The 24,767-nt window shown below is 47.5% G+C and overlaps 1 protein-coding gene across 7 annotated transcripts in view; it reads left to right on the top strand.

The window, feature by feature from the left end:
- TENM2 (teneurin transmembrane protein 2) overlaps nucleotides 1-24,767 on the top strand; it is a 1,009,203-nt gene that overhangs the window by 876,203 nt on the left and 108,233 nt on the right. For all 7 annotated transcript variants that reach the window (XM_060094960.1, XM_060094959.1, XM_060094962.1 and 4 more), the window contains one exon: nucleotides 6,595-6,741. In XM_060094960.1, the coding sequence (XP_059950943.1) occupies nucleotides 6,595-6,741 (147 nt within the window). The remainder of the gene's footprint in view (nucleotides 1-6,594; nucleotides 6,742-24,767) is intronic.

The following is a 24,767-nucleotide window of genomic DNA, read 5'->3' as shown; positions in this document are numbered from 1 at the left end:
CGGAGTGTCTCGAAACACCATATTAATCTTCTGAGCGTTTGTCACCTCTGTTTAGTAGAAACGGCCACCAAAGCCCCAGTGATCCCCAGTCCCCAGCACCTCAGCTGTTCGCAAGTCTAAAGAGTTCTGGAGTGCAATGGCAGACTCTTACATATTTCCAGCGTGTGTCCGTTCCTCAGTTCCAACAGTGCACAGCTCTGAGAAAATAGTCATGTTTAAAACCGTTGGGGGAGGGGGGTTCCCTCATTAAGTTAACAAGCAAAAGTACCATGCTGCCCAAGAGGAAGTCATCACTTATTTCACCGTCAGCTCTCTCGCCCTTCAGAGTCACCCTCAGCATCAGTGGGTTTTCTGAAAACACTTCTAGTGACATTACTAGATTCTTGGGTGGTGGGCAAAGGGGAGTGAGGATTTCCTAGGATGTGATGCAATCACACACTCAGGACACCCCAGAAGCCTCCATTTCTTAATTTGAAATAGGATAGGCTCTTGGTTTTTTTTTTCCTGATCTGGAGGTGAGGCAAGAAGAAGTGGCCTGCACTTCAAACTATGCCCCCCCAAAAAAACCTGCTGCTCATTATAATATTTGTAATATCAACAATTATATCAACATGAACAACTATAAGTTCTACTCTCTATTGAGCATTTACAATGTGCTCAAGCTCAATGTGCTCAATCTTTGCCTTTGTCATTTCATTTTACCCCTCTGACATCTGTATAGAGTAAGTATTACCATCATCCGTGTTCATTCATTCATTCATTCAGCAAACGTTGATTGCGTGTCTGTCATATGCCAACTATTGTTCTAGACACTGAGGATACCTCAGTGAACAAGAGAGGCAAAAATCTTAGCCCTTGTGCAGGTTGAATTCTGTTGGGAAGGACAAGAAATAACATTTATTAGCAAGATATATAGTTTTACAGATGGGGGTGAAAGGCGAAGCTACCAGCTCAAGGTCACACAGACAAGAAGAAGCAGATCTAGGATTTTTTTTTTTTTTTTTCAGATCTAGGTTTTAATCTCGGACCTCTGACTCCTAACTGGGTTAAGGTTTTCCCCTTGGTTCAGAAAAGCCTTCCTACAGGGGTGTAGTCCAGGCTGCAGTAGCTCTCCTAATGGTCTCTTGAACCAAGCAGGGACGTCTCCCTTCTCTGGCTTTCCTTGTCATCTGTCTGTGTTGACATGCAGCCTGTTTTGTGTTTTCACTTGCATTCCCATCTGGGTGTTGCCCTCTCTGCTTTTCTAAGGTGCGCCTGATGTTGAATGCTAAAATCCTACTTCTCTTTCCACATCCTTTCTACCGTATTAGCCACTTATTTCTACCTCTCAATTGCTGCACATGGCAGAAGGTTCTTGATGCTTTTTTAGAAAAGTCCTTTATGGCAAGTATAGCTTTCTTCAAATACATTTATGCTCCCCTTTTTACTGTGCTATAGACATTATTTTGCTCATGCCTAATTTTTGTTAGGGCAGAAAGCCTTCCTATCTGGTAACTGTGTCGATGGATTTTTTTTTTCCCCAGTCTTTGGAATCTTGTGTGTAGAAAAGTCTTGGAAACTATTCCATCTTCACTCTGCCAAAGGCATTAGAGATGCTGATTTCATTCAAAAGTCATTCGTTCATCCATCCCCTGACTCTGTGTTGAGTACCGGCAATCTAAGAGTAAACAAGATAGACGTGGTCCCTGCCCTGACAGGTTTACGTCATAACAGAAATGCCCAGAGCAGTTGTACGCTGCACAGTTCTAGGGGCCCCATTCAAATGGCAGTTAATGACGATGTGCACCTTTATTACAACAATTTTCCTGCAGGTGACAATAAAATGTCTTAAGGAAGGGCTACCACAAGGGCTAGCAAGCATCAGGGAGTTGCCAGACAGTTGCGATTCAGTGTGGTGGATGGGATAGGATACGGTAGGATAAAGGTACCATGACAGGTGGAGCTAGCCTTGATTTGGGAGCTTTGGAAAGGCTCCCTGGAGATGACTTGGGTGAAGGATGGGTTGAAGTTAGGCAGATAAGGAAAGGCTGAATGGCTTCAGTCCGAACAAACCCTAAAGTGATATTGAGTTAGGCTGATGTGGTGACAACCAGTTCGTGTAAGATCTGGAAGCCAGGGTAAGGACTTCAGACTTTGCCCCAGGGTCAATGGTAAGCTATAGAAGTATTTTCAGCAGTGTCCAGAACAGAGAGAAATGGATGATGGTGCAAGACCGGAGGCAGGGAGACCAGTTAGATGGCTTTGACCAGAGTCTAAACCAGAGATGAGGATGGCTTAGGTTAACATAGTAACAGTAGGGGTAGGAGTGGAGAGCAGATTCTAGAGATATTTAGGAAGAGCAGGTAGGGCTTCTTATAGTAAAGAGGAAAATTAGGCAGGACTTGGTTTTTGATCAGATACATGAGATGAGAGAGGAGGTGGGGAAGGTTAATTAACAATGACTCCAAGGTTTCAATCTTGGCCAGTGGGGTACATGCAGATGCCATTCATTGATCAAGGAATCAGAGTTTGGGAGGGGAAGAAAGATCAAGAGACTGAATTCTGCTGAGTTTGAGATGCTTGTGAGTGAACAGATGGAGATGCTGAAATGCAAGTTGGAGTCCAGGTCCAGAGATCAGGGGAAGAGCTGAAAATTCAGGAGTCATCTGAATATATCAGTGTGCTTGGCTTTTGTTTTGTTTTTAATCCCAAATTTCTGCATCAGCTCTAATTTTTGTTAAGACAAAAAGCCTGCCTACCTGGTAACTATGCCAACAGATATTTTTCTCCTGGTGGTTGGAATTCTATGTGTAGAAAAGTCTTGGAAACTATTCCATTTCCACTCTGCCAAAAGTATTGGAAGTGTGAGAGAACCATCCCAAGATATCACTGTTGCCCTTGAAAGTTCTCCCTGGGAAGAAGACTTAGATCTTTGAGAAAGAGGTCCCACTAGCTTCTCATAACTCTCAGAAGAGTCTATAGATGAGGGCCAGGCTGAAATGATACTGGCACCACCTGATTGTTTTCCATTCATTTAAGCACCTACTATGTGCCTGACACTAGGGCAGGTGCTGGGATGCAACAGCAAACAGGGAAATCTCAACTCTTATGCAGCTTTAGATCAAGGGCAGGGTTTCTCAACCTCAGCACTACTGACATTCGGGGCTGTATCATTCTTTGTTGTGGGGATGTCCTAGGCATTTTTGTTGTTGTTGTTGTTGTTGTTTTGCGGTACGCGGGCCTCTCACTACTGTGGCCTCTCCCGTTGCGGAGCACAGGCTCCGGACGCACAGGCTCAGTGGTCATGGCTCACGGGCCTAGCCGCTGTGCGGCATGTGGGATCTTCCTGGACTGGGGCATGAACCCGCGTCCCCCGCATCGGCAGGCAGACTCCCAACCACTGCGCCACCAGGGAAGCCCCTGTCCTAGGCATTTTAAGATGCTGAACATCCATCCTCTACCCACCAGGTGTCAGTAGCATCCTCCCCTAGATGTGATCATCAAAAGTGTCTCCAGACATTGTCACATGTCCCCTGGAGGGAGGGATGGGGGGACAGAATTGCCTCAGTTGAGAATCTCTAGTCTAGGGTCACGATAGAACCTGAATTCTCCAACAGCCAGCTCGACACCTGCACAAAGAATCAGACAGCTGTGCCGAAGGCCTCCTGTATCGGTGGTCTCAGAGATAGGCACTCAAGGAAGAAGCAGTGCTAGCTAGCCTGAAATCCAGAAGACTCCATGCAGGAGACCTCATGGATCCCAAAGTATGAGCCCATAAGCCCAATTCAACTCCAGTTACAGATTCCTTGCCAGAGAATAGCCACCACCTGATACCCATTTGCCCTCCAGACTAATTACTTCCTACAGTTTTGTTTTCCCTGAAGTGGAGGCTGGCTTTGCACTTTACAAACGCAAGGAATCACCTCCTCAGAAGGCCACCAGCAGAAGGAACTTGTGCTGGGGGTAGCTTGGGGTTGCCTAGCAACGCCACGCATTCACCAAGGCTGCTTTCTTCCTCTTCGAGCTAAAAAACAAAGTCCTGTCCATTAATTCCCAGCTGCCCCAGAACTCAGAAATTTGCGAGCTTCCCACTGTTCGTGTTTTCATCTTCCTCACACGATGTGGAGAAAACCCACTACTGTGGTCTGTTTATCTCGTTTCAGTGGGTCAGGGGAGAAGGGGAGGGAATCGAGAGAGAAAGAGAAGGGGAAAAAAGCCTCGTTCAATCTAGGAGCATGCATATTTTGAGTGCATATCTCTGACTGACATACTAGTAGTGTTCTTTGCAAATTTGACTTTTATGTAGTGGACGTGGGTTTCCTACACAGTGAGGCTTCTGTTGAGACTTTGTGCATGATATTATTCAAACATGAGACCTCAAAGTAGCTAAAAAACAAAGCACATATAATAGATACCATGCCAGGTGAATGCTGGTAGGTCTGTCATGTAGTGTATTCTCTGTGATCCATTCCCTAAAACTTACTGGTAGAAATTGTAAAGCCTGGGGGTGGCTGGAGGTTGAAGATACTCTCTTTTCCTTGAGAATTTGTGAAATGTCCCTTGGGCTTTTCCTACTGAGTTGCATTTTGCTCCTGCAGAAATATTTGTGGCATTTCTCTGACACCCACTGGGGCTGGCTTCCCTTCCCAGCGCTCTCTCTCAGAGTATAAAGGGGGAGAGTCACAGGTATTCCAGGTAGGGCTGTGGTCACCTCCTTGGTAAGGAAGGAATGGAAATGTGACTCTGCTTTGTGAGGATAGGTATGGGGACAAGTAAGTCTTTTTTCAGATATGCAAACACTGATGATTTGCTCACATCCTGGATTTAGTGCCAGGTTCTTCAACAAAAGAAAAGATTCGCTGGTAATCATCTCCTCATTCCTCCTCTCAACAGCTCGTCTTCCTTACAGACCTCTGCATGTAGAACGTCTCCTCTGTTGCTTACCTTGTTCTCCCAGGTCCTAACCCATGCATACCACATTCTGGAAAGGATGGGAGGGAATAAGCACGGAGGAGTGAAACTCCTTAAAGAAGTAAATTTCAACTCAATTTCAAACCCTCCAGCCCTTTCTTCTTAGGGGGAGTCCTTTAAATTCCCACCGCTGCCACATGCACAAATTAGGTTTATTGGCATTCTTGGAAGGGGTACTCGAGGGAAGAGAGGAAGGCTGCCAGGTGACGGCCTCTGGAACGCTGGAGAGAGAAGTAAGGGGAGATGCACACTTGCGATTCAGAAGATGTGGGCCACAAAGGTTTCAAATCAATTACCTCCATCATTACAAAGTTCTCCATCCCTCCGCCACGGCCCAAGTTACCCTGCTCTTTGTGTGGTTTAAAAATAGATATAGAAAGAGATGGAGAGAGAGATGGTAGCAGATGTCAAGATAGAATGAGAGAGAGAGAGAGAGATTCAGGAGAGTTATTTTTTGAGGACAATTAAATTAATGGTCTTCCGGAATGTATTTAAACGTAGTAGGGAAACATACCTAGGTTGCACAATGCCGTAAATTTCCTCGAAGTCATTGCCTTGTACCCTACACTTAAAACAGGTGAATTTTATGGTATGTAGATTACACCTCAGTAAAGCCGTTAAAGGAAAGAAAAATAAAAACGTATCTAGGAATTCTTGCCAGCAAGTAGGTTTTGTGAGTGTGGCCACATCCTACCAATCCTGTGCTTCTCTCTACATCTTATAAATGGCGACAGAGGCTCTGCCACAGAGACTCCCCATCTCACTATAGTGCCCCCCGCTCTTTCTCTTCTTTCGTCATCCAGGCTCTCTTTGCCCACGCTCAGGTCAGGAGAGTAATAGCTGCAACTGTTTTGGGTGCTGGAGCAGTTAGGGAATGAGGTAGGCTGCTGATTTCACACACACACACACCCCATGGGAATCACTCGAACCCCACTGCCTTCCCCCACGGGCATAAGCATTCCTCTATCTTTTCCCGATTCATGGCACTCAGCACCTACTCTCTCCCCAGCCTTCCGATACTGCAGTATTTTAAAATCATGCCATAAATAGGTTGAATGATTGGCAGCCAACATTTTTAAGTGCCCCTTAAAGCGAAATACTACAAAAATATGAAAACAGCCCAGCAGAACCATCCAGCTTGTGGTCATAAGAAGCTCGTGCTAATCGCATGTAAATTTAGCTTTAAAATTCTGAAAGACGGAGGGCACTCTGCCTCCATTCTGGGTTGATAGGGAATTTTCTCTCTGCTGCAGAAGGCTCTTCTGAAAACAGAAAGAAAGAAAAGATTTTTCTTGAGGTAGCATCCATCCTGAGCCAACGGGCTGGAAATAACGGCCTAGCTAGGTGTGTTGCAAGCTCAGGGCTAGTTTAGCTTTCCGGAATGTTCCCCACTTTGGGAAGGTTGCCTCAGACCCCTACGCACAGGTCAGTGTCACTGGGGATCCTCTGCATCTGGGCCCCTGCTAACGTCTTGCAACCGCATGAGTCGCCTGCTTCCCCGCTCTTCCCGAGGCAGGTCCGGGCCCCACTCTGCGGCTGGCCCAGCGGCTGCCCTGTGGCCTTGTTCCCCCTTTGCATGGCTCCCCCGCTGCCCCAGCGCGGCCTCACGTTCCTCCGTCTCATCCTCTCCATTTCTCCAACCAGATGGCTGCCCCGATTTGTGCAACGGCAACGGGAGATGCACACTGGGTCAGAACAGCTGGCAGTGTGTCTGCCAGACCGGCTGGAGAGGGCCCGGATGCAACGTTGCCATGGAAACCTCCTGTGCGGATAACAAGGATAATGAGGGAGGTGAGCAAGCGTCTTCTAACTCCCAGCCCCTCAAGAGCAGAGCATTGTTTATAGATGGTCATCATGCGTCCTTTATCCTGAAAGACCTCCCCTCAGCTATTGTCAAATGTTGTTGTAACATTTCCTTTGAAGCAAGCGCAGCAGAGAACGGGCATCCTTGGGCCAACGGGGGCTCCTGGAGACATGGGCTGGAGGCACTGGGATTGGATGCTGGCTTTGGTTTCTCAAGTACACATTGCCACAGAAAGGTGGCCGGGCCCTGGCTTTGCCTTTGGGTGACCGTCCCTGCCAGGCCTTCCAGGGCAGGGAGTTACAAACAAATCTGTGCTGGTGATGACAGTGTGTGCTCACCCTGAGCTAAGAGGTGGTAAGAATGCATCCCTTCATCCTTTCAGCCCTTTGAGATGTTACTTTTACAAATGAGGAAACCAAGGCCTAGAGAGCAATTAAGTAACTTTTTAAGAACAACTTAGTCACCAATAGTAAAATCATGACCCAAACCCAGCTCTGACTCCAAAGTCCATGTTCTACCCAGTGGTTGGCAAACCACAGCCCTTGGGCCAAATCCGACCCACTGCCTCGTTTTGTACCGGCCTGCAAGCAAAAGATGGTTTTTACATTTTTAACGGTTGGGGGGAATAAAACCTAAAGAAGGAGAATATCTTACAACACCTGAAAACTATGTGGAATTCAAATTTCAGTGTCCATAAGTAGAGTTTTGTGGGAGCACAGACACGACTATTCACTTATGTTTTGTCCTGCTTTCACCCTCAAAGGCAATGTTGGTTAGTTGGCCGAGACAAAGCCTAAAATTTTTACTCTCTGACCCCTTACAGGAAGTTTGCTAACCTCTGTTCTGTACCCCTAGCTGAATTTTCCTGTGTTGTTTCTTGATGGAGTTTTAAGATTCTGGGGCTAAATGGGGGTGCAGTAGCATGTGGACCACCTGATTTCCTGAGAACACAGAGTCATGCTCCTGTAACATTAGTACAAGCTTGTCATCCACCCCTACCAAAATGACTAACTGGGCAGAATTCCCTCAGGGCAGAAGCTATTTCAGGGTATAAGAGGGTATGAGTCTGATTATTTAACAAAAATATGTATTGTCTTGTATGTGCCAGTCCCTGGGCTCTGGGACTGTCAGCCCCTGCCCTCATGGCCCCAAGGAGTCCATAAGCTTCACTGATGTCCAGAGTGAGGTGCAATCCATTGGGTTAAGGCTGAAAGTATCAGACACACTATTTTTATTTTTCTTCATCCTCCTGATAGACATTTTACAATTTCCATAACCTATGTTTGCAGTTGTAACATGCCTACAATTTGTAAGTAAACAGATGTGCATACGCTGATAGGAGTACACCAATCAAAAAAAGTTTATAGACTTGATGCAATTTACAGAGCTCCCATTCATTCATTTACCTCCCTGAAACAGAGCCAAAATAGAAGCCACTTTAATTCATTTTTTGAATAAAGTGAGCCATAACTCCATATACATTTTTCTCCCCAAGAGAGTCGGTCAAAATTGCACTAGTTTTCCTGGTAGTGCTCACTGTTTTTGCTTCGGGTCCCTGGTGGTTTCACCGAGCAAAGCGGTTGTTTACAGATCCACTCCTTCCTCTTCCAGAAAGGAGCTGCTGTCCTGGCTTTCTTCCCTGTCGCTGGTATCAGCAGCTGAAAGCTTAGCAAACAGGCTGGAATGGTGCACCCAGGGGAGGGGGACTCAGTCTCCTGCAATGTGCCCTACGCCGCCCACTTCCCTCTCCACCAGCCCCACCCTGATCCCAGCTCCCACCAGGAGAAAACCAAATTCCTGAAGTGGTGGGGCTGGAGGAGGAACCCTGCAAGTCCCCAGCCTGAGGACGGCCCAAGGAGCACAGTTCAGGGTCCCTCCTGGCAGGCAGAGGCAAGAGGCACCCGGAAAGGCAGGGCACAAAAGCAAATGAGGCAGTGATTATGCTAAAGACAATAATGGCCTTGTTATGGGAACTATTAAAGCAACCTCCCAAGGAAGTAATTAACCACCAAGAAAAAAAGGCTCTGCGCAGTATTTATAAAAAGAAACTCCCAGTTAATTCAGTTGCTTGTGTCAGGTGAGAGGGGTAGGCATGGATTCTGTCTCACCTGGTGTAAGCAATTCACAATTAACTGAGGTCTTTTTTTGGAGGAGATTCCTCCGTGCAGAGTATCCTTTTTTATGGTTAATTACTCCCCTAGGAGGTGTGCTCAGCACTTTCCTGTTTATTGATAAATATTAAAGTTATTCCTCATCAACTGCAGATCCAATCCTGTAGCACACTAATTACATCACTGTTTTGTTTGTTTGGGGGGGATGGGAGGTGGAAGTTCTGCCCCAGGCTCTGTCCTGCTTTGCCCGTTCTCAGGAAGAGCTGTGTGGGTCTCTGAACGTAGCAGTGGGTGGGTAAGAGCAGACGCCCAGGCCTGGGGAGCAGCTGCAGTGAACACATTTGTTATAAACCTCATGAATGGGAAAAATAATAGAGCGCCCTTCCAAAGTGAGCTGAAAGAGGCAAATCATTTTTCCATCTAGGAATGCTCTCCATTTTAAAAAAAATCTCAAGTTTAAAGTGATAGTATTTTTTTATACTTTAAACTGATATAAATATAGATATAAATATGGATATAGATATTCGAAGCCCATAACAGCCTTTTTCAACCTGAGTTCCTCCATGAGAGAAAGAAGCTCTAATGCCTACAGACGCTAGTAGTTCCAAAATGTTAGCTTACAGCAAAACCACCTGGAGGGCTTGATTACACACAGATTGCTAAACGCTACCCGGGTTTCTGATTCCGTAGGTCTGGGGTAGGATGCAAGAATTTGTACCTCTTGTAAATTTCCAGAGGATGCTGATGCAGGTTCTCTTTGAGAGCCACTGACCTAAGCCAGCCATTATGTGGAATGAATGAACTTCTCTCCGATGCATCTAGAATGGTACTAAGCACCTTCCTTGGAAAACTTGGGAAATTTTTCACTCAACTACTTTCTGGATTCCCTGGTACTCAGACGAGAAACCCTGTTGAAAAAAGCTGCCTTCAAATATCCCCCCAAAACAATTTATGGATTCCTACCTGCTGACTCCCATTGCTTTCAAATTCTCCCAACATCCCCAGCCATATGACCACCAACGTAAACTCAGGAAGCATTGGCTGCTTCCGAAGGGACAAAGTTCACCTGCCATGGCCCCTGAGAAATAGTAGAAACGGTTCATACAGACGTGCCGGGGAGCAGACTGTCTTTTTAATAGTGAGAGATCTTTACCTGAACTGCTCACCCCAATTTGAAAAAGGAGAGACTCAAAGAAATATTTTTGCTACAGAGGACAAATACGAGCTCATTAAAGTCTGAGAACACACACAACATGTACATCAAGTGACAGGCGGATAATATTTAATTATCACCACCAAGACAGAGGTGTGAGATTTAGTTCATCACAGCCAGGGGTAGGAGAAAGGGTGTAGATTTTCTCTCAAAGTGGAAACCTCGAGGTGGGGAGGCGTTGGTAGGCTCTCTGGCCTGGAAAGACAGTCCTTATTCCTTCCCTCCACCTCTTTATCGCCCAGAACTTGGAGTCAGGAGCCCCGGCCCTCTGTCTATAGAAGTCCAAGGCTCCCATCATTGTAAGCCAGCCTGGGAGCCCATCGGAAGCTCCCATGGAATCCTTTCAGATGCTGTCTCCAGTCTGTGGGCAGAGGCCCAGAGGTAGAGGGGTGGGAGATGGCCCTTCCGAAGCTGAGCTTACCCACGAGTTGCCATGCCCCATGTCCTTCCTGGCCACGCTAGGGAGTTGTCTTTGTTTCCCTCTGTTCTGCTTCAACACAGCTCTGAAAGTTAGATGCTTTGCTCCTTCTCAGTCACTTCCCTGATTGCTGAATAGGTGACACTGTAGCATCATATAGTTAAGAGCCTGGGCTCGGGGCTCAGTCTCTGTGTCCCACTTCTGCACGTCAGTTTACCCCTCAAAGTCTCAGTTTTGTCGTCTGTAAAACTGGCGTGGCAATGCCACCTCCGTGAACAGGGGTGAAGTTTCACTGAGAAAATGTGTGTGATATGTGTTACAAGGTGCGTGACTCATAGGTTACCCTCCTGTGTGGGCCGTTGCTAGCTTTAATGTTATTAGTTTTAAAATATTGTTGTTATTGTCTAGAATGGATGCTGAATCCACAGAGATGGCGCCTAACCCATAATTTTCCCACGGGACAGAACCACTGAGATTGTAACCAGTGCTCAGCAGACTTCAGTGTTGCGTGACCACACTGGAGAGCTTGTTTAAAATTTAGATTTGTAGGCCTTTGAGATTCTGATTCATTAAGTCCGATATGGAATCTAGGAATCTGCATTTTTATCAAGCACTCCAGAGGATTCTGACGCAAGTGGTCTGCTGACCACATTTGGAGAAAAACTTGTTCAAGTGATGGTTTCCCCTGGGTGGGCTGACCCAGCCCAATGTCATGGTGCCTATTCCCAGAACTCTACCCCTAGAATTTCCAGAACACAAGAGGAGTGAAGTGAAGAAAGGGGAATTTTACTTCAAGTAGAAGGAAGTAATTGGAAAAATATAAACACATTTTCCTGTTTAGCTGCTGAGTCAATAATTTTAGTACGTTTTAGAAGTGTTCTCCATTCCTGGCTGGAGAGGTGGCCAATGTTTGTCTCAAAATTTAAAAATCCTTTAACTCTCTGTCATTAGGGTGTGAATCCATCCATCCATCCATCAGCCATTCATTCATGGTTTTTTTTTTGTTTGTTTTTTGGGGTTTTTTTTTTGTTTGTTTTTTGGTTTTTTTTTTTTGCGGTACGCGGGCCTCTCACTGTTGTGGCCTCTCTGGTTGCGGAGCACAGGCTCCGGACACGCAGGCTCAGCGGCCATGGCTCACGGGCCCAGCCGCTCCGCGCCATGTGGGATCTTCCCAGACCGGGGCACGAACCCGTGTCCCCTGCATCGGCAGGCGGACTCTCAACCACTGCACCACCAGGGAAGCCCAGCCATTCATTCATGTTTTAACAGACATTCGTTGAGGGTTTACTAAATGTTAGACATCAGTAACATTAGGCCTTTGGAAATACGAAGACAGACATGACACAGAGTGTCCGCAAAGAGCTTCACTGAATCCATCTGAAAGGACAAGATGTGTAAACATGGTGTATTATTATTACAGTGCAGTGTGTGAGGACAGACGGGGTAGGAAGGGACTGTCCCGGAGCATGGGTGTTGGCTGCAGGACAGGAGAGAAAGCCCGTCACAATACTAAAGCCCAGGGTCTTCACCTTTCTCCTTGTTTCCCTCGATTCCACGGATCTGTGTGATCAGGAGCCCCTGGTAGGGACTGTTCCATCCACCAGCAGCATCGGCATTTCTCTCTCTAAATTAAGGACTTTAGTCAGGCTGCTCTTCAGAATGGAATTTCCCAACCCACCTTCATCTGTGAAGCTTGGTTCCTTGTTTTGCTCCAAAGGAGGCTGCCTTGGGTTAAGAGATGTGGATGCTGGCCTGAGCTCAGGGCACTCCAGCCAGGTCTAAATGAGGAGAAATAACACTGGAGTCTGTCCAAAAGCACTTGGAACAGACGAAACCCACTCCTCACCGACCGTCGCCTCTCCCTCTCTCCCCATCCCATAACCATCCAAATTGGCTTGACATGATTCAGGGATGCTATCCCAGCATTTATCTCAATTGGTAATTAATAACTCACCTTGTCTGTGCGTTTAGCAGAGCCAAGCTCGGGACTTCAGGGACTCTGGAAGAGTTATGGTTCACAAGTCCAAATAGTCCCATTTCTTCATCCAGCGAGAGGGAAAGCTTGGTGAACCCATTGTAAATGCCTTGATTCATGTGTGCAAATCATGTTGATGGGTGGGTTGGGTGGGGGACAGCTTAAAATTGCAACATTGCTCTATTAATTGGGTTGGATAAGGATTCCCTTTGCAGTCCAAAGACCTTGTGGGAAATGTAACTGGAGCCATAAACGATTAGCTCCCAGAGAGGAAAGCAATATATCTAATGCTTAGAAGGAAAACTTGACCTAGAGGCCACTGCCACCTGGCCAGGCACTGGGGCTCTCTTCTTTGGGAGGGAAGCAGAACTAGCTGCAACTGAACTCCTAGAGGATCACATGGCGACAGAGGGCTGTTATTATTATTCAGAATCTTCCAGTTGAAATAAGATCTTTGATTTCCTAGGCACATTGGACTAGAGAATCTTCTGTTTAGGAGACTGAGAATTGGGGGTTCAGTTTTCTTTATTCTATTGAGGTTAAAAAAAAAAGATAGAATCCATTCTCCATTGCATATAAAAGCTATACTCAGGGCTTCCCTGATGGCGCAGTGGTTGAGAGTCCACCTGCTGATGCAGGGGGACAAGGGTTCGTGCCCCGGTCCAGGAAGATTCCATGTGCTGCGGAGCGGCTGGGCCTGTGAGCCATGGCGGCTGAGCCTGCGCATCTGGAGCCTGTGCTCCGCAACGGGAGAGGCCACAACAGTGAGAGGCCCGCATACCGCAAAAAAAAAAGGGGGGGGGCCTCTCCTGTAGCTAGAATCAAAATCAAATGTTTCACCTTGGCCTAGAGGGCCTGCTATGATGGGTCCCTGCCTTCTCTCTCACTGTGTCCCCAACAGCCTCTGTAGCAACCCTGCTTCATCCACTCTGGCCAGCCTTCCCATCCTTGCACAAGCTAAGCTTCATCCCCACTAAGAGCCTTTGCTGGTCCAGGGCCAGCAATACTCTGACCTGGGCATTTTGCATGACTGGCTTCTTCTACTCATTCTTAGGTCTCAGCTCAAAGGCCCCAAAGAGGCCTATCTTGACCTGGAAGTTTCACCTCTCTGTTGTTTCCTTCGTAGCAAATGTCACACCCCTAAATTACCCCTTCTTTCTTCTATGTTATCTGTTTCTTCACACCAGAAATGCAAGGTCTATGAGTCTATCTCTTCATAGTTTTTCCATTTCCCAGATAAGGTACCTCAAGAAGGTCATATTCAAAACAGGCCTTTCAGCTAACCACGCCAGCATACTGCTTTTCTACCTTAAAGCCAGCATCACATTTCTCCTACAACACTACTGAAATTTGAAAGTTGTTTCTGAAAAAGGTTCAAATAAGTACAGAATGTGTGCTGTCGCAGAAAGGTCTTCGGAAAAATCACCTCCAAGGTAAAACTTTCCCATAGTAAGAAACTTTCCCCTTTCACAGTAAATTTATTTGACCGTGGAATTTGTTGTTCATGAGTTTACCTAACATAGCACCTTCAGTCTTTTCTAATCAAATCTTAAATAGTTTAAATGGTTATTAAGTGTCTCTTAAGGGATTATATATTTTTCCCTGATTAGATAACAAATCAAATCTTCATCATAAAATTGTAATTAAAATGCATAATCTGCAAAAAAGAGTTAATAATTTAAATCACTGAGGACTTATTTTAGGGAATTAAAGGATCAAAGCACAGGTTTAACTGGTGGCAGGGAAGTAACATTTGTATCATTCTGTTGGCTTCCTCTATTTTTGCCTTGGCCAGAGAAACCGCCTAGACGGCAGAGATTACCCTCTTGGTTTCTGTGACCAGCATCTGAATGAAGGTTCAAGGGCCCCGGTGCCATGATTAGCTCTGTTACTGCCACAATCCTCCCCTCAGTCCAGACCAGTTGCTTCCTACAAAGGGTGACTTTGCTGTCCGGGGAACATTGTCAGTGTCTGACATTTTATGAGTCACAACAAGGAGAAAGAGAGGAGGTGCTGCCAGCATCCAGTGGGTGGAGGCCAGGGATGCTGCTAAACGTCCTGCATGCACAGGACAGCCTCACCACAAAGAATGGTCCAGCCCAAAATGTCAGTAATGCCAGGGCTGACAAATCTGATGTAGACGCTAGCATCTCCCAGGAACGTACCTGAGGAGCTGGACAGTATCAACACAGGGAGTGTCCTTTGGTTCAATGTCAAAGGCCCGATGCATGGAGCACTTATTAGAGGCCAGGCCGGTGCTCAGACGTTACCAAACTGCCCAAATAAATCATGGCAATAGCCCATGAGAGCCCTGAGAGCCTCTTATTATCCTTTACATAGAAGCAGAAACTAAGGGCCGGAGAAGCGAAGTGGCTTACCCAGGTCCCCCAGCTAGAATGTAGCCAACTCAGGGTTCAGAAAGCAGGTCAAGAGCCCTCCTTGTAGGCCCCTCGCAGCACCTGAGTTTCGTGTCCGGGATCAGAGCAGGGCAGATCTCCTTAACACCCTCAGCCCCTCAGCAGCACGAATTCTGCAGCATTCTGAAAAATAGCCTTGGTGTTAGCTTCCCCCCCCGCCCCGCCCGCCCCATTTTGGATCTGGCGTGCATTTTTGCCACAAAGTACTTCTGCAATGGAATGCCGGGGGCCAGCGGGGGAAAGTGGAGCAGTTGGACTTTAAATAGCTAGGCGTTCTCCACACTGCAGCGAGAACAGCTGCCCCAAAGCCTGTGCTCTTTTCTTTGACTTTCCATCTTCTCAGCCGCGAGCTCTGGGGGATTGGAGAGGGGCCAGAATTATGCGGCCAAACGTGAATCCAAAGAAAACTGCAAGGTGTCCCCCAAAGCTCTGTGCCCAGTGCTTCCGTATCTCTCCACACACAGCAAGATCCAAGCCTCTTCCAGGGAATTCCCTCCCTTTTCAATCCTCAAGGTATTTCATCCTTGATCTGCTCAGCCAGTACTACCTGCACTACCCACGGGCAGGGCCACGCACTGAGGGACACTATGTCTTCATGAGACGGGGAGATCATTTCGCCATGAGATCATGGAGCCCAGGAATGTCAGATACAGAAAGGCTGAAATATAGTCTTCAGCAGCTGCAAAACCCAGAGAGGGAAAGTAACTTCTTCAAGGCCACGTAGCAGGGTGGGGCAGATAGGAGCCAGAGGCTGAGTTTCCTGGCTTTAAATCCAGTACATGCTTCCCCCAAAGGGACCCAGTCACCATTCAGAGAACAGGTGCCTGGCGTTGCTGGTTTGAGCCAAGATCTATCTGAGACCCAGGACCTAGACTAGGATGAACGGAGGAACCTCACACCTGAGAGTGAGCGCCTTCTTTAATTTTGCACCCCAGGTGGGCCTCCCTCACCGCCTCCCATCCCTGCCCTGCACAGACCTCTTCTCACTGATGGTGATGATGGCAAACACCTCCCCCACAAACAAGCCACACTCTTGGACAGAACCCCCCAAATCATTTAGTCATTCAACAAATATACACCGAGCCTCTCCTCTGCAGGAATGAACGAGACACAGAGACCCGCAAAGAATCCACAGTCTCGTGGGGGGTGAGGCCTATGTGAAACCAGTCACTGCAAAGCTGTATCCTAAGTGTCCATGATAGACATAAGGCCAGGGGCCGATGGCAGACCAGCAGAGGGACACTGGAGGCTTCCAGAGCCGGTAAAGCTTGAATTTTGAAAGCTACAGAGGAATTAGATAAGGCAAGAGAGAAGGGCATTGTGGGCAAAGAAAATGGCAAAGGCACAGAGGCCAGAGGCAGCAGAGCACATGTGGGGACATCTGAGAAGACTCAGGTGTGGAGAGTGGAGGAGGGGGACGTTGGGGAAGCAGGTCTGGACAGACAGAGACAGGTCGCGTGTGCCAGGCTGGGCAGAGTGCACTTTACCCCAAGTATTGGCTTTACCTTCCTCCAACTTAGCATCTTGGTCCCCAAAATCGCAACGACCCCTCTTCCTTCAAACTGATGTGTCTGCTTGGATTATTCCTGAACACACATGCTCAGAGCAGGGAAGAAAGAAGGGCCTTTCCTTATGTTTCCTCATTGCCCGTGGCAGGAGGAAGCAGCCTGGCAGGGTGGTAACGAGGCTTTGGGGTCAGGAAACTTTGGTTCACGTCCTGGCTCCTCCACTGCTCCACAGTGTGAGCAAAAGCAAGTCATTCTCTCTCCCTCTCTCTGAGCCTCAGTTTTATCCTCCGTAAAGTGGGGCTAATCACCGTTCCTACCTTATAGGACACTGTGAGGCTTAGATGGGTTTATACGTGCAAAACACTTAGCACAGTGCTTCTGGTAGGTCAGTGGGCATCAGAGTCCCCGGAAGGCATGAGCCACAGGTCAGGCTGGGCCTCTCCCCCAGTTTCTCGTCCGATAGGTCTGGTATGGGGCCCGCTGACGTGCATTTCTAGCGAATACCCAGATGATGCTGACACTTTGAGAACCACTGACTTGGCACAATACGTCCCCTTTAGAGGGGAGCTCAAGAGCCTGCAGTGAGTGACGTCTCCAGGCGTGGTGGCCCTGGGCTGCCTGATGGGGAGACAAGCCGAGATGCTCTGCTTCTCAAGGCAGTGGCCACTTGATTGGTGTATGGACACTGCAGACGTCCCTGGGCTCACATCTCTGTGACAGGTTCCCGGGCTCTCTCTCCTGCCACGTTTGTCCCTGCATGTGGCTGCACAGATCTGTGGACGCACCCCTGTCTGGCCCCTCCAATCTCTATTCTTAATTATGAAGGCCCTGGTTTCTTTTTTTTCTTTCTTTTTTTTTTTTACCAGTTAAGTTTAATTTTATTTTTTTTCTGCTTTATAACAAATTTAATCAGTTATACATATACATATGTTCGCATAGCCCCTCCCTTTTGCGTCTCCCTCCCACCCTCCCTATCCCCCCCCCTCCAGGCGGTCACAAAGCACCGAGCTGATCTCCCTGTGCTATGCGGCTGCTTCCCACTAGCTATCTACCTTACGTTTGGCAGTGTATATATGTCCATGCCTCTCTTTCGCTTTGTCACAGCTTACCCTTCCCCCTCCCCATATCCTCAAGTCCATTCTCTAGTAGGTCTGTGTCTTTATTCCTGTCTTACCCCTATGTTCGTCATGACATTTTTTTTTCTTAAATTCCATATATATGTGTCAGCATACGGTATTTGTCTTTCTCTTTCTGACTTACTTCACTCTGTATGACAGACTCTAGGTCCATCCACCTCATTACAAATAGCTCAATTTCGTTTCTTTTTATGGCTGAGTAATATTCTATTGTATATATGTGCCACATCTTCTTTATCCGTTCATCCGATGATGGACACTTAGGTTGTTTGCATCTCCGAAGGCCCTGGTTTCTTTTTTTTTTTTTTTTTTTTTTTCTTTTTTTTTGCGGTATGCGGGCCTCTCACTGTTGTGGCCTCTCCCGTTGCGGAGCACAGGCTCCGGATGCGCAGGCCCAGCGGCCATGGCTCACGGGCCCAGCCGCTCCGCGGCATATGGGATCCTCCCAGACCGGGGCACGAACCTGTATCCCCTGCATCGGCAGGCGGACTCTCAACCGCTGCGCCACCAGGGAGGCCCGGCCCTGGTTTCTTAATGTCTTCCCACCTCCACCCAGATCATGCCACCAGCTTTGCTAGGCTGGGATCCTGTTCCTGCAGCTGCCAGTCTATCCCACACAGAGCCCTCAGAAGAATTCTTTTCAAAGTCAGGTCATATCACGCCTCTTCTGGTATCTCCCAGGGCGTCTCATCTCCCGTAGAATGGTGTCCAGGTGCAACGTTGGCCATTGCTTTGCATCAGCAGGCCCCTGCTTCCATCTGATCTCATTTTGTCCTTCTGTTCCTCTCCCTCCACTGGGCCAACATCCACCATCTTGTTCTTCCCATTGCTCACAAAATACAGCCCAACCCTGGCCGTTTGCACCTGCTGTTCCCTCTGCCCAGAATGCTTTTCCCCCAGATGTTTCCGTGACTTGTTTCCTCATTTCATTTAGGTTTCTACCCAAACATGACTGCTTCAGAGATGCCATCCCTGGCTCCCCTCCAACCCTCTCCAACCCTTTGCCCTGCTTTACTTTGCTTCAAAACACTATCACTCTTGCAAAGTCTATTATACATTTATTTGTTCATTGTTTCCCCTCTCGAATCTAGGCCCACAACCTCAGGGTCCCTGTCTGTCTTGGTCAATTCCTTATTAAATGAATCGAAGAATGAAAGCTTCAGTGCGAAGTATCTAGGATAAAAAGCAGTTGTCATTTATTCAGTAGATTATTTTAGGATGAATAAGTTTCATTTGGGGATTAAAGAAACATGCATACAGACAGTGACACCCAAGTCACTATATATCACTGACACCATTTTATCAATGCCAAGAAAATCCAAAAGTAAGATACACTGTTTCTTTCACCAAGACGTGAACACGTGATTCTGCTGCTTTTCACCTCTATAGCCGGCTTTGCTCACCCAGTGTATCGGCTTCCTGCGGGCTGATGGCAGTAGGTAGGCAAGCTCTGTAATCCTCCTCCAAGACAGGAGGAAAGGCAGGGGCGGCCAGGGATGACTGTTGAGTGAGCCCAGACCTCCCACACAATGGCTTGCTTGGCCAGATGTGGAATAGTGAGGAAGCCAGAGTAAACAGATGGTTACTATCCGCTGAGTGCTTTTGCATAAAGCTTATTTAATCTTTCACAACAGCTCTATTATGCTGGTAGGATTATTATTTCCATTTTACTGATGAGGAAGCGGAGGCTCAGAGAGGTAAAGTAACTAGCCCAAAGCCACACAGACAATGTGTTGCAGACCTCCAGATGCTGTGTTCATAACTGGCAGTTCAATACCAGCTCCTAGTACGGACGCAGTAGAGTGGATGTGAAGGTTTAATGATAAAATCTCTAGGGAGTGTTCAGCACAGTGCCTGGAGTGTAGTAATGGCCGTGTTTAGGAATTCATACTTCTGATTTCCCTAGTCTAGCAGGAAGTTTGTAGATAGCGGAGTCTGGTCCTTCTCGCAGTTGCAGGGCTGTGGGTATTTCTCTATTCTTTACACGGTCATCAAAGCTGCTAATTCTCTCAGCTTTGGGGCCGGTCCTCCCACCTCCCCGCCAAGAGACGGGATCTCTCCTCAGGCGGAAAGTAACTGTTCCGGCTTGTTGCTCAGAGGTGTCCGTGGTGACAGCCCCTTTCCTTTCTGAGGGGCCCAGCAGGTCACTGCCTGGCACCCCACCAGGCTGCCACCCCCGGCCGGGCCTGGACTCCCCGGCCATCAGCTCGATTCTGTCTGACCTGTCAGTGGGCTCTTGGAAATAGTGGTTGATGAGGTCAGCAGGCGTGTGGGGTGGAGCAGCCTGGGCTGGGAGAGGCCAGAAACAGCAGGGCAAGGGCGAGCATGTGGGGAAATCAGTGGCTGAGATCAGAGGCCCCTGCTCTCTGTTGCCACTGGTTTTTTGTAACAGGAAAGGGGGGAAGACAGCTGCAGGCAGGGTAGAAAGCCCCTGGGGATAAAAACATGGCCCTGGGCTAACAAGGGTGAGACTGTGCCAGAGAGGCCTGTCAGGTATGTCCGAGGTGAAAACTTTCTGATCAAGTGAGATCATTATTCCTTGAGCCTCTGTCTGGGTTGTGGAGAAGCAGCAGTGGGAGGGGGCGGGGAAGAACAGGGGGAGAGAGAGAGAGAGAAAGAGAGTGAAAGAGAAAGACCGAAAGGAACGGCAACTAGAAAAAAAAAATGTTTTCTGAAGGCTTGGCCTTTCCTTCCCCACATTCTACAACATTCACAGGGAACCTTGATATGGCTGTGATCACTCACAGCCTCCTATGAAGAATGGAGGGTAGAAACCAAGAGTGTAAGCTTCGGAGGTGGACAGCCTAGGGGTGAATCACTCCTCCATCATTTACTTGCTGTGTGATTGTGGGCAAGGCCCTTAACCTCTCTGAGCCTCCGTTTCTTTATCTGCGAAGTAGAGATCACAGAAGCCTCCTCAAAGGGTTCTTGTGAGCATTACTGGATGGTGTCTGGATAAGGTTGCATGCTGCAGGCTGAGAAAGCACAGAGGAGCTTAAGCTGCTGGTGAGGGGGACAGCCCTGTGGTGGTCCACCCAAGTCAGAAGTGTAAGCTGGTAAAGTTAGGGGCTGGGGTGGAGGGCAACTAAAACATTCTGTGTCCCAGTTTTCCAAAAAATAAATCGCCCTTCAGTATGTCTTTATATTGTCCCTCTTCTGTTTGACGTAGTCCTGCCTTAACTAAAAGAGCTTGGTGCAGGCACTAAGCATGTCTTAGTGGCAGGTACGACAGCTCCTGTGTATCGGCCACTCGGAATGTTTAACGGTAACAGACCTATCATGGCAGCTGCGTGTAGGATTTAACGTTGGAGTGCAGCAAACTGGGTTCAGAACCCAGCCCCACCATACAAAAGCTGCATGGTCTTAGGCGAGGTATTTAACCTCTCTCTAAATCTGCAATTCTTCATCTGTAAACAGCAGGGCTAATGATGCCTAGAGTTCTGGTGGTGATTTAATGAGAGGATGCATGTAAAGCACTTAGCATGGTGCCTGGCACTTAGTAAGCTTTTCCTAAATGCCAACTATCAACTCTCATAAGACATGGTTGCCATTAACACTTCATGGTCATGCTGACCCCCCAGGATACTGCCACCTAGCATAGGACCCCTATGCTGAAATGCATCAGTTTGGGGGAGGCTCTGGGAGCCCAAGGACAGAGGCTCTGAGCTGATGTGCTCGTAGTGATGATGTGGTTTGCACTGGGTCTGATCACCCAAAAACCTGCATTTTATGAGACAGTCAATCAAGCCTGGGGCTGCCACTTGTGACTGTTGAATAGATGAAGGTTTGGCTGCTCCTTCCTGGGATAGAACCCCCATACCTAGAGCTCTGTGTTCTCATGAAGTGCTCCCCAGCCAGTAAGGCTGATTGCAGGGAGACTGTTGCAGGGAGATGCTCCAAGCCAAACGGGGTCCGTGGTCAGGAAATACGACACACTCCATTGCAACGGTAAAGAGTCCTAATGCATATTCACTCATCAAGGGCTCTGAGAACTCCTGGTGTGATTAAACCAGCTTAACTTTGTTTAACCAGCATCTCCCAAACTGCATTTGACCACAGACCCTCCTGTCCCACGTCCATTTCTATTTCAGGGAACCCCTATTAACATCCCCAGGAGGCATAATTTGGAAAAGCTGGTGTAGTTCCTGAGGGTCAGTTGTGCTGCTGTGGATATCTGAAAGGTGTTTTCGATAATTCAGAGCAGGGGGTCTCAAGCGTAAGTGAACTAAGGAATCATTGGGACCTTTTCATTAAAATGCAGATTCCCAGTTTCCACTCTCAGGAATTTAGTAGGTGTGGGTGACAACAGGGATCAGTATTTTAACATCACTGAGGTGATTCCAGGACAAGAAATCAGGGAGCACAACTCGACCAGTAGCGGTTTAGTGCCTGACTTACAGTGCTCAGAACACCAGCGTCAGCATCACCTAGGAGCTTGTAAGAAATGCAGGCTCTCAAGCCCCAGTCTAGGACTACAGAATTAGAATCTACATTTTAACAAGTTCCCCAGGTGATTCTGACGCTGATTAGAATTTGAGAAGCATTGGTTTTAAAGGGTTTGGTTAATAGTGTTTTGTTTTTGTCCGTTTGTTTCATTTCTGATGAAGAACCATTCAAACAACAACAACAACAACAACTAGACACACACTTCAAGATCATTGTCATAAAATTTCTACCATCCTTCATCCCCACCCCCAGTCATGTGGGGTCGACCAGATGCCCCAGTAGCTTCGCGGTAAAGCTAGAGTCATATCAAAGAGAGGTCTTACCTGGATTATATCCCTGCCTTCAGTAACAGTGCCTGGGTTGTCCTAGGCAGCCTTTGCTTTCTTTCCCACATCCATCCTGAAGACTAGGAAAGCCAGCAAAACAGCTTTCAGGGAGGCCTCCACTCTGCCAGATCTCTGGTTGGACATGATGGATCTTCCATTGCTAAGTTATAAGAAAAGCTGGAAGGTGCTTTGGGGGCAAGGATCCCGGGCCTTGGAATTCACAGACTGACAAAAAGAGTTGACAAGAAGCAAGAGGAAAACTTCCAACGGGCCTTCCAGAAGGAGTGCAAATACAATTTTACTTCTTGCAATGTTTAAGGATGGCGGTTGCCCTGTGGAGGGAGAGGCAAGATGCCTGCTGAATGTCAGTCCATCAGGCAGCCAGGGTATTAATGGCAGGTGAAACCTTCCAAATGAGCACACTGTCAGCCAATCTATTGCTTTAAAAGGTTGGCAATGCGGTAGACCTAACAGCAGCAATGAAGAACTAATCTCATATTGCCAGGTTAAATCAAGTCAGCCTTGCCCGTTCCTTTCACTTCTTAGTTACATCAAGCCAGAATACTTTCAATTATCCCTCACTTCCAACTTGTCAGCAGGCATTGGGTAAAATGCAAATAGAACAGTGCCTTTCCCTGGTGGAGAGCAGGAAGTATCATTAAGAATAGCCTCCATTTATTGAGTTCTTCCTCTGTGTTAAGTGCAGTACCTTCGTCTTCTCATTTCACGGGGACCGTCTTAGTCACAGGGACCGTCACTGTGCTCTCTGGTGATGTGGGTGCTATTAAGTCCATTCTATAGCTGGGAACACTGAGTCACAGGAGGTCAGTCACTTGCCAAATGTACATAGCTAATGAATGATAGAACAGGTTTTAAAACCAGACCATTCTGACTCTAAAGCCTGTATTATTATGTTATTTGTCTAACTAGGATAGGAGCCCAGTGGTTCCCTGAGCTTTGGAGTGCCCACCTTAAAATTTTCTAAGTGCTGTTCCAGTGGCAGGGACTGGCCAGGATCAGCAATGCTGTCTGGGAAGAGCACCCTCACCCGGACTAGGACCCCCATGAGCCCTGGGCCCTGTTTCTCCCTTTCAGGGTGCTCTCTGACCCTCTGCCTCTCCTCACCTCCACCCCCATGCATGTAGGGTTGACCAGATACCCTAAGGTGTTGGAAGATTTGCATCTTTGAGCTATCTCAGGGTCCAATGCCCAGCCTCAATTCTAGAGGGCAGATTGGCAAGGCGATTGCTCCTGCTGGCTGAAGGAGTGTATGTTTTGCAAGCTTATGTAAGACCAGGCTGCCAGAATAATGCTGGTATGCTGATTTGGGAAACTCAAATTGTTTATATAGATAGGGGCCGGGCAGAAAAATATGAGCCAGGAGCCCCCCACACTTTCCTCACAGTCCTGCAGGAGCTCTCCTTAAAACAAAATAATAACTCCCGAGACAAAACAAATGCTATGGTCGCCATAGTTCTTCTTTACTCAAGAGCCCCTTTATGCTGCTGGCTACAATTCAGGAGCCTTTGGCTTTTGCCAGCCCCCAGAGAAGGGTGCTCTCCAGCACCCCCTGCTCCCTCTTCATTTCCATCACAAAGAGCAGGCAGCACAGGACTCTCCCTTCTTGCCCCAGCTTGTTACCTCCTGCCTTCTCGCCACTGCTTCATTGATTTCCCCACCTCCCCATCAGTAAGCGATCTCAAAAGTAGCCCTAGGGTATATTGCGTTCACCACCTTAACTCCCTGTATTTTTCCTGGGAAAATGAGAATTTGGCAAGTACCTCACTCTGGATGCGAAACAAACATATATGATGTCAAGAAGACTCACAAAGAAGAAAAGAAGTAGAAATGACTGAGACACTTAGTAGGTCACTAGGTGCTCACAACTGTTCTAAGGATCTTTTGTGGATTATCTTCTTTAATCCTCCCAATGCTTCTCGAAGCATCATCATCATCATCATCACCATCACCATCCTCATCCTCATCATCATGCCTACTTTGCACAGAGGGTGATTATCTTACCTAAAGTCAGTCTGTTAGCAAATACATAAAGTGCATAATCTTAAATATACACCTTGATGAATTTTTATAGACATATTCACCAGTGAAGCCAAGTGAATAAGATGAAGATCTAGAAAATTCCCAGAACCTGAAAAGTCCCCTATATTCTTTTCCAGCTAATACCTCCCCATTAAGGTGACCACAATTTCTAACTTTCTACTGTAATTCATGAACTTTGCCTGTTCTTGAGCATCCTATACATGAAAGACTATGTAGTCTTCAAAGCCCATGTTTCACCCAGTCCACCCTACGGCCTCCTGACCCACTGAGTGGGGAAGGTAGATTTGGTGGTTGGTAGTCCCTCTCAGCAAACCATGGTCTGGGAAAAGTGGGGCTCATTTTTCAAATCTGAGCTGCTGCCTAGTTCCCAAACCAGTGCTGCATGCAGACGCTAGCAGCGCT

Source organism: Mesoplodon densirostris, chromosome 3, assembly GCF_025265405.1.
Source record: "Mesoplodon densirostris isolate mMesDen1 chromosome 3, mMesDen1 primary haplotype, whole genome shotgun sequence".
Taxonomy (NCBI): Eukaryota; Metazoa; Chordata; class Mammalia; order Artiodactyla; family Ziphiidae; genus Mesoplodon; species Mesoplodon densirostris.
This window is presented reverse-complemented; position numbering and strand designations above follow the sequence as displayed.